General features: G+C 48.1%; 1 protein-coding gene and 1 pseudogene across 1 annotated transcript; one reads left to right on the top strand and one right to left on the bottom strand.

Annotated features, from left to right (window-relative positions):
- Window positions 1–1504: 1504 nt before the first annotated feature.
- On the bottom strand, window positions 1505–13360 carry CBY1 (chibby 1, beta catenin antagonist). The gene is made up of 5 exons (XM_028115473.2): window positions 13297–13360; window positions 5324–5436; window positions 3795–3900; window positions 3592–3710; window positions 1505–2184 (listed from the first exon to the last, which is right to left on the bottom strand). Exons 2-5 carry the CDS (start codon window positions 5399–5401, stop codon window positions 2104–2106), a joined length of 384 nt encoding a protein of 127 aa, XP_027971274.1. The 5' UTR covers window positions 5402–5436; window positions 13297–13360; the 3' UTR covers window positions 1505–2103.
- On the top strand, window positions 10669–11204 carry LOC114218402 (cytochrome c oxidase subunit 6A1, mitochondrial pseudogene; annotated as a pseudogene).
- Window positions 13361–16977: the final 3617 nt, after the last annotated feature.

Below are 16977 nucleotides of genomic sequence, written 5' to 3'. Positions count from 1 at the left end.
CTCTGTCAAATAAATAAAATCTTAAAAAAAAAAAAAAAGAACTTGAAAGTAGATAGCATCTTCCTGGGAAAAATACAAAGGTTGTGGTGGTGAGAGGTAGCCACCTTCCTCTTTTCCTCATATCCATCAGGAAACACAAATTGACTGGGACACTTGGGTGGTTGTCAGTTGAGCCTCTGATTCTTGATTTCAGCTCAAGTAATGATCTCAGGGTCATGACATCAAGTCCCGCGTTGGGAGTCTGTTAGAGGTTCTCTCGCCTCTCCCTCTGCCCCTCCCTGCCGTACACTCTCTAAAATAAATAAGTCTTTTAAAAAAATTGATCATAGCACTCCTCTGCTCAAACTCACCGACAGCTTATTTCCCTTATCACTCAAAATAGAAGTCCTTCTTTACTGCAGAACTGTCCCACGTAATGGCTCCAGGGCCCTCTGGTGGCAGGGTGACGCGGGGACCCACATCACTGTGACAACCAAACCTGCCCCTCATGATTCCCAGGGTTTCGGTCCAGGCTCCACCCCTTCCAGCTGTGTCACCTTGAGGGAGCTCGTTTCTTCATCTAAAAGCAGGGGACGATAACAAACCTGAATTCTATGAGATTCAGCAATAGGTGTCTGGCATTGGAAGGCACTCAATAAGTGGTTGCTCCTGATGCAGGGCCAGGAACAAGCCAACTCTCAACGGCTGCCATGAGCTGGAGCATTTACATCCTGTTTACTTTTGTGTCCTCCGATTTCTTCTGAGTTATTCTCTCCTATATCAGGAGGTGAGCTTATGGGGTGGAGCCTCTATCCACGTCCCCTAGAGCTGGTCCACTGGAGGCCGTCCCCTACCAGCTCCTCCCTTTCACCAGGAGCTGGGAGTCCGCAGACTCTCACACTTCTGTATGATCCTGGACCAGCTTCTGAACCTCCTGGAACCTGGTTCCTTCCCTCTGAGGACAACCGCTGCCAGTCCCCCATTCACAGGGCTGAGCTGAGGGAGACAAGAGTAGGAGGGCAAGGTGCTGAGGTCGGCTCCACACAAGTCACGGGCTTTCAGAAACTGCTGACCATCATAGCCGTCGCCAGGCTAACGCTCTGGGCTCTGTCCTCATCTCAGTGCCCTCCCCTTAACTTTGGGAGCTGGGTTCCCTCACTGACTCCCTCCTCCAGCCACAGCAGCTCGGCTCACACAGACTTAGGCGCAAATTCCCTCTCTAGGAATGCCGCCCCCCACCCCGACCGCTCGACCAGACCGCTCGATGACTCGGTCCCTGTCAGGTCCAGGCTAGTCCCAGATCTCTGAAGGACAGCAGAGGAATCTGGGCAGAGAGACTGTTCTGTTTCCAGTCAGCCTCGGCGGATGCCCAGGAAGCTGGAATGCTTCTCCTGCAGGGGTGACATTTCCCCACAACTTAAAAACTCTATCTCTGGACAGCCAAACAGAAGCTTAGACTCCAGGGTCCACTGACTTCTTCAAGAACTGCTACTTTCATTTCTCAGTCACTTTGGCCACAGACAGATTATATACCATCATTTAATTTTGAGAAAGTAAACAGGAAAGTAGCACAAAAATAGTGTTGCCGTGGAACGCTGGGGCTCGCCACCGAGAAGCTGAAGCCAGAAGAAGGGGATGGGGTCCACGAACAAGTATTCTTTAAAGGACAGAGAGAGTAGCCCCGGGGGTGGGGGGGGGGACAGTGCAGAGAACCAGGAGGGCTGCTCATCGGAGGCCCCCAACACAAGCTGTTTAGAAGTGCTCGTGCCACACCCCAAATACCAGCAATGAGCGGTGAGGCAGTGAAGTCCAGCTGCTTCAGCCAGCTGCATCAGTCTGGTGAGGCAGAACCTGGGAAGGCACATTCGTACGTGAAGTGACTACCGGCAGTACGCCAGGGCTCGTTCCTGCTCACCGCCCTGGCCTGGGGTCCTGGTTTCTGCCAGCAATGTTGTACCTTCCTGCTGCCAACCTGAGGGGGGCCTTTCACTCCATTATACCTCTCTCCCAGTACCTAATCCCCTAGTTCGGCTACCAAAAACCCTCAGCCACATCCCCACTCCTCTGGTCGGTGGACTTTCTCCTAACGAATGTCCTTTTCTCCTAACGAGTATCTTCAGGGGCTCATTTCCTCCTGCGGCTGACGCTCTTCAGCTCCTCCAATTCTTTCTCCATTAAGTGGGACTCGGCGGTGGTCTCGGACAGCTGAAATGAAGGCAGGAGACTGTAAGAAAGCAGGACCCTTCTGCGCTGAGTCACGTTCGCAAGGGCAGCTGGGAAAGGGCACTAGGGAAAGGGCCCCCCCCGCCGCCGCCGGCCTCTCTCTCACACCGCCGATGCCGTCCACCGTGGGAACTCCTTGGGGAACCCCAGGGCCTCCAGTACATAAAGAACAGCCACAATCCACCCTCGCAACATTCTGGTCACCTAGGATTGCTCAGCATGTGCTGCCTTAAAGAGAGCAGGCCTCAGGATGAAAAAGGCAGACAATGGGCCTTCCTAAGGCTAAAGAATTAGGGTCTGAGTTGTTTCTGAGCCGTAGCTCACATAATGGTGATTAGGGGAAAAAAATGCTTGAAAAAGAATGCCACTTTCCTCATTAGGATCTTTCAATGGACTTTAGAGTAGAAAGTGGAAGATATTCAGGACAGGGACAGAAACTTTACTCTCCAAAGTAGAGGTCAGCTTACTGCGGGGGGAGAAAAGCTACACTTCTGAGCAATTCTCTTTTCCAAGTGCTTTACTTGGATTATTAACTCAGTATGAGGCAGATCCTCTCATGGTGCCTGTTTCACTGATGAAGACACTAAGTTTCGACACCTGCAGCCGTGAAGTAATTTGCTAAAGTCACAAAGCCAGTGGCGGCGCCGCACAAGGAACCGGGCGGGTTGGTCCAGAACGCATGACAGCAAGGGCTCTCCTGTGTCCCAGTCACCTCTCACCTGCAGCCCCAGGCCCAGCGGCCCACTGGGTCTTTTGCAGCCACAAGGAACTGAGAGAGCGTGCTCCTCGGCAGGTCTGAGCCCGCTTGATATGGGACACCTCCAAGCCATGGGCAGACGGTCCTTCTTCCTGGAAAGCCTTCATTCCTCCCTTTATCCTTCCACATTCAGCTCAAATATCCCTTCCTCCAACACCCTCCTGACTCGACAGAATGACTTGTTCCCCGTCCTGTGCTGACACCCGGCCCAACGCAGACTCCAACCGTTGCCCTCACCATGAGGCCCTGTCACTGTGTGTGCCTACTGCCCACCTCCCTGCTAGACTGTGAGCCCTTGAGAGCAGGGGCGCTGTATGATCTGGATCTTTAGATTCAAAGCACTGTACCCGGGCTTGGATGGAATGACTCGTGGTGGAGCCTCCCACCAGAAAAGCCTAGGCAGGGGCGCCTGGGTGGCTCAGTCGGTTAAGCGTCTGCCTTCAGCTTGGGTCATGATCCCGGGGTCCTGGGATCGAGCCCCGCATCGGGCTCCCTGCTCAGCGGGAGGCCTGCTTCTCCCTCTCCCGCTCCCCCTGCTTGTGTTCCCTCTTGCTGTCTCTCTGTCAAATAAATAAATAAAATGTTTAAAAAAAAAAAAAAGCCTAGACGTCCCTTCCCATCGCCCTCCTCACCATGTCCAGTAGGATGTCCACCTTTAGCCGCAAGAGATTGTTCTCTTCCTCCAACTGCTGGTTCCGCCTGCGGAGGCGCTGGGCCTCCCTCCTGTCCACACCGCCACTAATCCCCGTCTCTGGGGGAAGGACAGAATGGGCAGTTACATGGGGGCTTTTGCTTCCACGCTCTCCGTGGACACCACGGCAGGAGATCAGCCCACCTGCTATCCACTGGCCGTTTTCAAACTTCAGGCTTTGCCCCGCCAGGTTCATGGTGGGGGTTCCGTAGTCGAGGCCCAGCTCCACCTCCCGGGTTGACCGATCCAGCTGTGGACGAGACAGTCCCACTAACTGTGTGACCCCGGCAAATCATTTCTTTCCTCTAATCATCACTGGGCACATTTTCTCGCTTTTGTTCAAAGTCAGAAAATCAAATAAGGTACAACAAAAACTTTTACACTGTAAGAAGAAACCTCCCACTTTATTATACGATACATGTTTTCCAGAAAAACTATATATGCTGAAATTTGAATTATTTGACATCTGCTGGGCACTTCACAGTTTAAGAAATCTTTTTTTTTTTTTTTAAGATTTTATTTATTTGACAGAGAGAGACACAGAGAGAGAGGGAACACAAGCAGGGGGAGCGGGAGAGGGAGAAGCAGGCCTCCCACGGAGCAGGGAGCCCGATGCGGGGCTCGAGCCCAGGACCCCGGGATCATGACCTGAGCCGAAGGCAGACGCTTAACGACTGAGCCACCCAGGCGCTCCCAGTTTAAGAAATCTTACTATAAATTTTTAATAAAGTAGAAAATCCTTTCTAGAGGTAATAAGCTCCTATGTTATCCGTTGCTTACCATGGAGCTCTACAGGTCATGGAAAAGGCATGAAACGCTAACTCCCGGTCTGTAGTTGTAGCTGGGCGGTAATGTGGTTTTCAGAGCTTCTACAACTCACTCCGCAGCCATGAGGCACCGGGACTAGGACTGGGCATTCTGGGATGAGTGCAACCAGCCCTGTGCTCCAGGAGCCGCATCTGGAGCTTCAACACCCACACCCTTGAATGCCATTAACGGTGGCAAAACATTATCCTTTGAGAATGAATTTGATTCTCAGACACAATTAAAATCAATCCCTGGCCAGGTCTTGGGAATAAAGTGAAAGCTAGCTGGATAATACCATTTGCAGCCAAAAACCATCCTGCCACTGACCATCTTACCAGGTTCCTGAACATGCTCTGATGATGATTTCCAAACAGGAGTTAAAAATGGGTTTTTTTTTGGGGGGGGGTGCCCAGGTGGCTCAGTGGGTTAAGCGTCTGCCTTCAGCTCAGGTCATGATCCCAGGGTCCTGGGATCGAGTCCCACGTCAGGCTCCCTGCTCAGCGGGGCAGTCTGCTTCTCCCTCTCCCTCTGCCCCTGCTCGTGTACTCTCTCTCTCTCTCTTGCTCACTCTCTCAAATAAATAAAATCTTTAAAAACAAATTTTTTTTAAGTTTACTTATTTAAGTAATCTCTATACCCAACATGGGGCTCAAACTCATGACCGCAAAATCAAGAGTTGCGTGCTTTTCTGACTGAGCCAGCCAGGTGCCCCAGGAGTTAAAAATGTTTTTAGCAATAGCAATAATATGAATTAGAAGGATGTCCTCCTTACAAGGATGCCTCTAGAGAACCACACTTTCCATCAGAGACCAGGCTTGATGCTCCAGTCCCTGCGCACTGGGATGGGCCCCAGCAGTGATACTCACATTATGCAGGTTGGAGAGAGAAGCGGACTTCCGAGGGGGTGTCTTCTTGGGACTGAACGTATTCCCAAAGAGAGGCATCTTGGGCCTGATGAAGGAGAGGTCGATGCTCCCTTCTACTGTCAGAAAAAGTCACAGATACAAACAGATGGGTTAATGACCTTACGCCACCATCCTCAAATCATGAAAACATACATCTTACCACGTGGCTCTTAACAATCCTGGTGATGGTGCACATGTGTTGAGAGCTCACTAGGAAGAATGCTCAATGAACCCCTTGCATGAAACACCTCAACTCTCACAACCATGCTTTGTTTATTCCCCTTGTTATCCCCATTGAACAGATGAGGTTTAGAAAGACTAAGGTCCTAAGTGGTCACTAGAATTTCAGTGCAGGACCGTAGGGCTCTACAGTTTAGTCACCACGGGCAAATGCCTAACTTGCCCGTTTCAAGTTTTGTCATGAGGTGACATCACCAGATTTACAGTCCAGCACAAAGAATGCAATCCTGCTCGTTCCTGGACGCTGGTGAGAATCACATGTAGGGCAAGAGCCCCTGCACAGACTCCATCTTATTTTTTATTTTATTTTTTTTTAAGATTTTATTTATTTATTTTTTTAAAGATTTTATTTATTTATTTGAGAGAGAGAGAGAATGAGAGATAGAAAGCATGGGAGGGAAGAGGGTCAGAGGGAGAAGCAGACTCCCTGCTGAGCAGGAAGCCCAATGCGGGACTCGATCCCGGGACTCCAGGATCACGACCCGAGCCGAAGGCAGTTGTCCAACCAACTGAGCCACCCAGGCGCCCTAAAGATTTTATTTATTTGACAGAGAGAGACACAGCGAGAGAGGGAACACAAGCAGGGGGAGCAGGAGAGGGAGAAGCAGGCTTCCCGCGGAGCAGGGAGCCCAACGTGGGGCTCGATCCCAGGACCCTGGGATCATGACCTGAGCCGAAGGCAGACGCTTAACAACTGAGCCATCCAGGCGCCCCAAAGACTCCATGACAATGGTGCCCCTCAGCCAGTCCTATGTCAGAAGGCCACCTGTCCTGTGTGGCAGGTGAGATGTCCAGTGGAAGGAGGAGGCCCACCACATGGCAGGGCTGACAACACCACACATTTGCTTTCAGCACATCACAACCTACTGCAATTCACACAGGCGCAGTGAAGTAGATTTACTGACACTGCCCCTTTTGGGGGTGGGGAGGTGGGGTAAATATTTTTGTATATTTATGTATAACACAGAAAAGTATACAGATTGTAAGTGTATGGCTTCATGAATTTTTACTGCACACACACACCACCCCGACTCCTATGTAGCCACCCTCCAGATCAGGATACAGAACATTTCATCACCCTGCCTACCTCGCCGAGCAGCCTTATATCCATGGATTCATGCACTATGTCTTCTTCTGTATTTGGTTTTTTTTCACTCGATATCGTTTGTGAGACTTGTCTGTGTTCTGTGTAGTTAAGAGTTTGTTTATTCACATTGCAGTAAAATATTCTGAGTAAGTGGACATTTGGACTGTTTTCAGTTTTTGTCAATTAGAAACAGTAATGCTAAGAACATATGTGGACATGTACTTCTGTACACCTAAGTACACTTCTCTGATTCTATACCCGGAGGTGGAACTGTGGAGTTGTAGGGTGTTCATATATTCAGCTGTAGTAGATACTGCTAAATCGTTTTCCAAAGTGGTTGAGCCAATTTATATGTCCTACCAACAGTGTATGAACTTTTGAACTTTGGGCATTTCCTATCTTTTTCATTTTATCTATTTTGGTAGTACCACATTGAGTGCTTAAAATGCTTTTCCCCAATAAGTAATTAAATGGAGCACCTTTTCATATACTCATCGGACATTTAGATACCCTCTTTTGTGACATGCTTGTTCAAGTCTTTTGCCACTTTTCTTTCTTTTTTTTTTTAAAGATTTTATTTATTTATTTGACAGAGAGAGACAGTGAGAGCAGGAACACAAGCAGGGGGAGTGGGAGAGGGAGAAGCAGGCTTCCCGCTGAGCAGGGAGCCCGATGCGGGACTCGACCCCAGGACCCTGGGATCATGACCTGAGCCAAAGGCAGACGCTTAACGACTGAGCCACCCAGGCGCCCATCTTTTGCCACTTTTCTTCTGGCCTTTCTACCACTTTCTTATTGATTTGTAAGGGCTCTATATATATGCTGACTATAAGTCCTTTACTGTACAGAGAATACTGAAAATATCTTCTCCCAATCTGGGACTTGTCTTCCTGCTTATTGGCTTCTTTTTGATTAAAGAAGTTCTTAATTTTAATGGAATCTATCAATTTTATTTTGTTATTTATTTATATTTTTTAAAGATTTTATTTATTTATTTGACGGAGAGAGACACAGTGAGAGAGGGAACACAAGCAGGGGGAGTGGGAGAGGGAGAAGCAGGCTTCTTCCCGTCGAGCAAGGAGCCTGATGCGGGGCTGGATCCCAAGACCCCAGGATCATGACCTGAGCTGAAGGCAGACGCTTAACAACTGAGCCACCCAGGCGCCCCTCTATCAATTTTATTTAATGATTAGTGTTTTGTATCCTATTTAAGAAATTTTTGCCTACTCCAAGGTCATATTTTTTTATTTTTATTTTACCATTCCAAGGTCATATTTTCATATATATAACCTTCTGCAAATTTTATTGTTTTAGCTTTCACATTTAGGACTATGATTCATCTGGAATTAATTTTTGTACAAGGTGTGAGACAGAGGTCAAGGTTCATTTCTTCCCAGACATTACCCAATTTTAACTTATAATACACAAGTAGTTTAAAAAGATTCCTTCTAAGAAACTGTAGACTGAAAATAACCATAACAAAAGCACAAATGGGGGCGCCTGAGTGGCTCAGTTGTTCAGCGTCTGCCTTCAGCTCAGGTCATGATCCCAGGGTCCTGGGATCGAGCCCCACATCGGGCTCCCTGCTCGGCGGGAAGCCTGCTTCTCCCTCTCCCACTCACCCTACTTGCGTTCCCTCTCTCTCTGTGTCTCTCTCTGTCAAATAGATAAATAAAAAAATCTAAAAAAAAGGACAAATGAACAGAAGGAAACAGAGCTCTTGATTTTCCTACTCCTATGTACAAAATCTTCCTCTGCCACATTATGAGATAAAAATAGTAATGAATTGAGTGCCTGGGTGGCCCAGTCAGTTAAGCATCTGCCTTCAGCTCAGGTCATGACTCAGGGTCCGGGGATCAAGCCTGGCATCAGGCTCCCTGCTCAGGGGGGAGTCTGCTTCTCCTTCTGCCTCTGCCCCTCCCCCTACTTACGCGTGCGTGCGCGCACTCTCTTTCTCTCTCAAATAAATAAAACCCTAAAAAAAAAAAAACCAAAACAGTAATGAATTAATCACATCTGACAAAAAGCAGGCCATAAAAAGAGAGAATTTCTCAAGACCATGTGAAACAAGGTTTATATCAACTATCATTAAAAGATAACTCATTGTTTGAATCCATCACAATTACGAAGACATGCCCTCAATGAGAACGTGATGAAAAACTGTGCTATTTTCAGTGATGTAGAAATTAATGTCACTAAGATTAATGATAAAAGTCTAGACGGTTCTTTGGAGGTATTACAATATATAATACAGAAGTTCATGTCTGTATGATCTATAAATAAATAAAAATAAAGATATTTGGAGCAGGTGTACTCATGAGAGTTTCATTGGTAGGTGTGTATTTGTAATTAAAAACAGCAGTAGATCCACAACCTAGGGGATGGCATTTGAGCCTGGGCACAATATGAGTACTTGGACAAAGCAGAATGCTTCCAGCTTGGTGGTGGATGGGACAGCAGTGGGGACCAAGATGCTGAGAGAGATTGAAGCTGCGCTACCGTGTCATCCAAAACAGTGGAAGGCTCTGGTATTGTTTCTCTGGAGAAAAGTAAAAGGGTGGAAGAGGGAAGACAAGTAATCTGATGTCTGTAGAGGGCAGAACAAGAATGAAAGGAGAATATCTGGGAAGAAATTGTTTAACCCCAAAAAGAAAAGAGCACAGTAAACACAAACTAGTATCACTTTCTGCCTAGCCACCATCGGTTGGGCCCAATGCTGAGCACACTTCATAGATTTCTTTTATTCCTTGCAGCAACCCCATTAGGTAGGTGTTTTCCTATCCATATCAGAGGTGAGAAGACTAGGGCGTGGAGAAGTTAGCCAAATTTTCCCAGGGTCCACAGTCATGGTCAGCTGGCTAAAGGTATATATCAAATTACTCTCATATTAATAACTAGTAGGGTACATCATAAAAAGAAGCATTTTCATCCACCATATTGGCAAAACTTAAAAGATGAAAAATATCCAATGCTCGTGAGGGTGTGGATAAAAAGACACTTTAGTTTTCTTTAGGTGGAAACATAAGATGCTGTAATTTTCCCAGTTAGGCAAAACCTAGCAAAATTTTAAACGTGCATACTTGGGGCACCTGGGTGGCTCAGTCATTAAGCGTCTGCCTTCCGCTCAGGTCATGATCCCGGGGTCCTGGGACTGAGCCCTGCATCGGGCTCCCTGCTCGGTGGGAAGCCTGCTTCTCCCCCTCCAGCTCCCCCTGCTTGTGTTCCCTCTCTCGCTGTCTCTCTCTCTCTCCGTCTGTCAAAAAAAATAAATAAAATCTTAAAAAAAATAAAATAAAATAGGGCGCCTGGGTGGCTCAAGTTGGTTAAGTGACTGCCTTCAGCTCAGGTCATGATCCTGGAGTCCTGGGATCGAGTCCCACATGGGGCTCCCTGCTCAGCAGGGAGTCTGCTTCTCCCTCTGACCCTCTTCCCTCTCGTGCTATCTCTCATTCTCTCTCTCTCAGATAAATAAATAAAATCTTTAAAAAAATAAAATAAAATAAATGTTCATTCTTTTTGACCACCACATCTTCTAAAAATTTATCCTCCAGAAAGAACTGGACATGTACAGACATATGTTCCCTACTGTTGGTAAAAGTGAAAAATAAAAAACAATCCAAAATGTCTACCAATGGTTGGTATAGCCAAATACATTGTAGCACATTATTATAATGGAATGCAACAGGACAAGTAAAAACAATGAGGCAGCTGTGTATGGACTGCCCTGGAAAGACCTCCAACACACTTTAAGCACTAAGAAAGCAAGATGCAGAACAATGTGTATACTATAACGCCACAAGACAGAAAGAAAAAAAAGGCAAGAATATAGGTGTGTAAATTAAAAAATAGAAAAAAAAAATCTGGAAAGATACACCAAACTGCTCACTGTGGTTAAATGTGGGAAGGGGAGTAGGATGGTGGCTTTAGTGAAATCCTTTTATAGGTAAAAAGTGGTCAAGAGGTAGCAATTTCGGTCCAGGTCGAAAATGGCGGCGACGTCTGTGTCTCGGCTGTCTGGGCTGCTAGGTCGGTCCGGGGCACAGCTGGGGCGTTCCATGTCGAGTGGCGCCCACGGCGAGGAGGGCTCAGCTCGCATGTGGAAGGCTCTCACCTACTTCGTAGCGCTCCCTGGCGAGGGTGTGAGCATGCTGAATGTCTTTCTGAAGTCGCGTCACGGAGAGCACGAGAGACCCGAGTTCATCGCCTACCCCCATCTCCGCATCAGGTCCAAGCCCTTTCCCTGGGGAGATGGTAATCATACTCTATTCCATAACTCTCACGTGAATCCACTTCCAACCGGCTATGAAGATGAATAGAGAGAACCTGGACCACCACCCAGTGGGGACCACAGCACTGGTTTGGACCATGACTCTGCACACGGACCAGAAGTCTTTGGGACCTTAAGCTCACCTTCCTTACTTGTATCAAATGATGACCAGTATACCGATCTTCCATCCCTTTTCTTATGGCAGGAGATGGCTTAAATAAATAACTTAGATTGGTCCATGAAAAAAAAAAAAAAAAAAGAGGTAGCAATTTCATATGTTATAATAATATCGAATTATATTAAATAAATATACTTCTGGGGGCGCCTGGGTGGCTCAGTCGGTTAAGCCGTTGCCTTTGGCTTTGGTCATGATCTCTGGGTGCTGGGATCAAGCCCCACGTCAGGCTCCCTGCTCAGCAGGGAGCCGGCTTCTCCCTCTGCCCCTCCCCCTACTCGTGCAGAGAGAGAGAGAGAGAGAGAGAGAGAGAGAGAGAGAGAGTGTGTGTGTGTGTGTGTGTGTGTGCGCGCGCGCGTGCACGCTCTCTTTCTCTCTCAAATAAATAAAATTAAAAAAAAAAATTTTTTTTAAATATACTGGGACGCCTGGATGGCTCAGTCGGTTAAGCGGTTGCCTTCCATTCTGGTCATGATCTCCAGGTCCTGGGAGGGTCCTGAGATCAAGCCCCACATTGGGCTCCTTCCTCAGCAGGGAGCCCGCTTCTCCCTCTGCCTGCTTCTTCTCTGCCTGTCGCCCTCCCCCCCACCCCGCCCCCGGTTTGTGCTCTCTCTCTCAAATAAATAAAGGCATTTAAAAAATTAACAAAAAGAAATACACTTTTGGATTTAATAAATTACTACAATGATAGTATGTTAATTATGAAAAAACAAAACAAATGAACAAAAAACAACTAAAAAGCAGCCTCTCTCCTTCCAAAAACCTGGAGACATCTGAAGAAGGAAAAATACTTGGCCAAGGTGTTCTTGCAAAGCCTGCAATTGTGCAAAGAGTACTACGCCTAAGCCTATCACTTGGACACAACAGACCAAGTACCAGGTCTGGCTCTGCCCCTCAACTGCATGCTAAACCCTGGCTAAATTACTTTCTTTCTCAGGGTTTTAACAGGGGCACTTCCTTTATGACCTCATTAATTCTCATAACCCTTAAGCAGAGAACTATCACCAGTATATTACAGGCGAGGAAAAGGAAGTGTCTGGACGAGATGCCTTTTAAGTCATACCCAATAATCCACAAACAACTTTGACCGAGATCCTAAGATCCTGGAACATTAGTGTGGACCCTGAGGTCCCAGCTGAGCCCCTTGATCCAAGGCAGCTGTCTGTCTAGTTAAACTCCCTGGAGTGAGAGGGCTCAGCTCTAAGAAAGAAAAGGGAGAGCGTCTGGGTTCCAATCATGGCTCTGCCGTGCAGCCCCACTGGGACCCCAGAACTTAATCTTCTCTGGGCCTCAGGCTTATTTATAAACAAGGATAACAACAGTACCCACTTACAGGTTGTTATAGTGTTAATAAAAATCAGTGGCATTTGGGGGCGCCTGGGTGGCTCAGTCGTTAAGCGTCTGCCTTCGGTTGAGGTCATGATCCCAGGGTCCTGGGTTCGAGCCCCACATCGGGCTCCCTGCCTAGGGGGAAGCCTGCTTCGCCCTCTTGCTCTACCAGCTTGTGTTCCCTCTCTCGCTGTGTCCCTGTCAAATAAACAAAATCTTAAAAAAAAAAAAATCGGTGGCATTTGATGCTCACAACAGCCCTGAAAAATAGATCGAGGTAAGTATGTCCCAGGCAACTTGTCCCCAGTCACACGGTGGGAAGGTAGTGCGATTGGGCTTCTACTCCCTTGGGCTAGTAATAATCACTTCATCACTGCGCAATGCTCTAGTTTGCAATGGGCCATAAAATACATTATCCTATTTTAATCTAACAAGAAGGTGAGGGAGTAGTTTTTGGCTTTCACTGGATTCTCAAAAGAGTTCAGAGCTAGCCCAGTACGTGCCGCGCAGATACTCTGCCACCCCGGGCGCTGGACTCAACTAACGGTAGAGAACAAACGTTCACACGCACGTCCTTTAATCCTCTTCGCAGCCGATTTACCCGGAGGAATTACCAACCCAGTTTATAATCGAGGCGAGAAGGGCGGTGACGGGCCTAGGGTGAACCCAGCCTCCGCCCCCTGTCCCGCGCCCTCGGGCCACTCCAGCGGCTGGGAAGCCCTGGGTCCCCTGGGAAACACCCGGGCGTTCCCCCCCGTCCTCGGGCCCAGGGGCGACGCTGTGCTTAGACCTAGCGCATCCCAGAAGCCCGGGTCCAAAGGCATTCCGATACTTGCCGGCAACCGCCTGCAGGGGTTCGCGTCACCCGCCTAGACCACGGCTCCGGCGCTGTTCCGCCCCCCGCCACCTGTGTGCGCATGCGCATCCCCGCCCCGGACTCTACCATCGCGGGAGGTGGGGGTGCCCGGCGCGGTGGGGGGCACAACGGGAGCCTACGCGAGGCACCAGAAACGCTTGAGGACTGCCCTCGGTATATTAAAGAGACTCCGGAGGGGATGTCTCCTGGAGTCACTTACATTCCCCGTGCTAGAGACTGGGAAGAGGAACCACAAACCCATTGGTCTGGTCTCCCCAGCCACCTGGGGCCGTCACCGTGGTAACGGCGTGTCGCGGGCGCCGCGGTGGCTCACCACGGTTCCATTGTTGTGGGAAAGGTGGAAGTGGTGACAGCGCCTGGCGTTGCCTTGAGAACGCCAGGACTCACAGTAGCAAAATGGGCCTCTCCCCGACGCCCCTCCTCCTCTTCTTCCTCCTCCCCGACCGCAAAGCAAAGGGCACCCCTTCCTGGTGCATGTGGGGGCAACAGGTGTCGGATGTCCCATCCAGAACTTTGCGGGGTCCGCTGAAGGACCCGTGGCGGAAACGGCCCCAAGTTCGTCACATTCCGCCTATGTCTTCAGGTAAGACGTACAGACAGACGATGACCCGCCCTGCCCTCTTCCGCACGCTGCCACCTCCCCACGTCCCGACACTGATCGGCTTTTACGAGCAGGAGAAACTGAGGCCCAGGGACCACTTCAAGGTGGCACAATGAGCAAGGGCAGGGAACTACTCGAGGATCAACGCCAGATCTCCTGAAGTCCTGTGTATTATTGGTTCCATTTGAAAAAATAAACCCAGAGCCATTGAAGGGATGTTTATTGGGTGCCTAGTGAGTGCACCAGGTCATCCATCCAGTGAGAGCCAGATCCCATGGGTCTCTGGCCCCAAGTGCAATTTTCTTCCAACTACACCCCAGTGCGTTGAAAAGGGGAGAGTTCTATGTCCTAGAACCAAACTGCACGGTCTAACCCAGAACTATCCAATGGAAACATACAGGGGCCACATGTGTCGTTTAGAATTTTCTAGTAGCCATATTTTAAAGATTAAAAAAAAAAATCAGGTTAGGGGCGCCTGGGTGGCTCAGTCGTTGAGCGGCCGCCTTCGGCTCAGGTCACCATCCCAGGGTCCTGGGATCGAGCCCCGCATCGGGCTCCCTGCTGGGCGGGAAGCCTGCTTCTCCCTCTCCCACTCCCCCTGCTTGTGTTCCCTCTCTCTCTGTGTCTCTCTCTGTCAAATAAATAAATAAAATCTTTAAAAAATATAAAATAAAAAATAAATCAGGTTATATTAATTTGAGCCTTTTATTTAACTCCTATGTCCCAAATATTATCATTTCAACATATAATCAATGTTAACATATAATCATTTCAACATATAATCAACTGCTTCAGTTTTTAAGGTTAAATTAATTAAAATTAAAATTTCAGTTCTTCAAGCACACTAACCAGATTCCAAGGGCTCAATTTCACATGTGGTTAGTGGCTACTGTGGCACACAGATCTAGCCTTTTCCTACTTGTCTACACTTTCTCCCCTCTTCTTGGATGGTATTTCCCCCGTCCCCCTTTAATTAACTCCTGATCTTCCTTCAAACCTTGACTAGATCCGTACCTAATACCAGCTTATCTCACAGTACTGCATGCTTCCCTTCAAAGCACTGGTTGCAGTTATAATTCACAATTATTTATGTAATCATTTGACTATTGCATGTCTCCCCTGGTAGACATAAGCTCCATTAAGGAAGGGATCAAGTCTAGCTTGCTCACCACCCTGTCCCCAGTAAGAGCACACTGCTGGCTTGTGTTGGGCACTCAGTAAATCGTCATTGAGTGGCTGAAGTTTAAACTGAACAAAAGTCTGATTCCAAAATCAGCATCATTTTAACTTATTTAAACATTAAAATTGTTTAACGTGTTAACTTTAAACAGAGGACGTTTAAATCCCAGGTGTCAGGATATGCGCAACACGAGGGCGGAATGTTTGTCTGCCCCCAACACAGCACAGTGAGGCCCACAGGGTAGATAGTCAGTGAAGTTCGTTTTGTCCCCCATCCTTTTTTCCTTCCCAAGGAGTGACAGTAAAGGCTTATCATATTTCAGAGAATACCTAGAAGGGTATGATGAAAAATTCCGAAGACAACAGAGTGTGTATTTTAAACATTTCTTTTAAGAACCATAATAATAGCCAATTCTTCCATTCGGCATGAGTAAGAATGTAAAGCTAAAGCAAGAGGCTTCTTGACAGGGGCGCCTGGGTGGCTCAGTCGTTAAGCGTCTGCCTTCGGCTCAGGTCATGGTCCCGGGTTCCTCGGGCTCCCTGCTCGGCGGGAAGCCTGCTTCTCCTTCTCTCATTCCCTCTGCTTGTGTTCCCTCTCTCTCTATGTCTCTCTCTGTCAAATAAATAAATAAATAAATAAAAATCTTTAAAAAAAATAAAAATAAAAAAGAGGCTTCTTGACAGAGTCGCCCTAAGCCTGCTTCTCAGAGAACATGCCATAGTCATGCTGGGGAGTCGGTGGGAGGAAAGTGAGAAGCCCTGCAATGCACCTGCCTCCTCCTTACCATCTCCCTCTTGCCTACATAGCGAAAGGCTAGGAGCTAGAAGGAGGAAATAGTACTGACCTGGGCCTGGGACAGCCTTTCCTGCAAGCCAGCTGACTTGGGACAGCCCCAAGCTTCTTCGGACTAGAAAGAAGTACGGTGAGTGAGTCTAAGATGGAGTCAAATATTAGTGAGTGTACCTAATCCCTGCGAATTAATTTGCCTAATGGAGAAAGATGTGGAAGCAAATAATTCCAGTTCAGAATTGTAAGTGCATTAATGGAGAGGTGAAAGCAGAATCCCGAACTTCCCGGAGGAGGGGCAGTAACTAATGGCCTGGAGTAATTCAAGAAGGTTTTCCAGGGGCGCCTGGGTGGCTCAGTCGGTTAAGCGTCTGCCTTCGGCTCAGGTCATGATCCCGGAGTCCTGTGTATGAGCCCCGCATTGGGCTCCCTGCTCTGCGGGAAGCCTGCTTCTCCCTCTCCCACTCCCCCTGCTTGTGTTCCCTCTCTCTCTGTCTCTTCTCTGTCAAATAAATACATAAAATAATTTTTAAAAAAAGAAGGTTTTCCAAAAGAGGGGCATTTGGGTGGCTCGGTTAAGCGTCTCACTCTTGATCTCAGCTCAGGTCTTGATCTCAGGGTCACGAGTTCAAGCCCTGGATTGGGTTCCATGCTAGGTGTGGTACCTACTTAAAACCAAAAAAACTGTTTATAAGAGAAGGTTTTCCCCAAAAGATATATCATGTGGGATGAGCGTGGAATAGAGGGAACAGCATGTGAAAAGGCATAGAGGCACCAAGAGCATAGCAGAGCAAGGACCAGGAGGAAGTTCAGTCGGGCAGGCCTATAGGATGTATGGCTGCGGAGAAGAGCCAGAGCGGAAGGCCACAAGCGCAAGGAGAGGAAAAGACAATGTGGTGAGCCCCTGGGCTAATTTTCCCACTGAACTACCTTTTCCCTCTCCTTCCATTACATATGAGCTTATTGAGGGCCGATCTGAGTCTTACTTCATTAGAACCAGGCCTATGCCCCCGGGCTCCAGCTTTGGAAGAGCCACAGATGGTAGTATGAACTCCTGGCCAACAAGCAAGGAC

This window comes from Eumetopias jubatus, unplaced genomic scaffold, assembly GCF_037043125.1.
Source record: "Eumetopias jubatus isolate StellerSeaLion01/CBP00866 unplaced genomic scaffold, mEumJub1_p1.0 scaffold_8, whole genome shotgun sequence".
NCBI classification, from domain to species: domain Eukaryota; kingdom Metazoa; phylum Chordata; class Mammalia; order Carnivora; family Otariidae; genus Eumetopias; species Eumetopias jubatus.
Note: the sequence above shows the minus strand (reverse complement) of the source record. Positions and strands in the feature narration are given on the sequence as shown.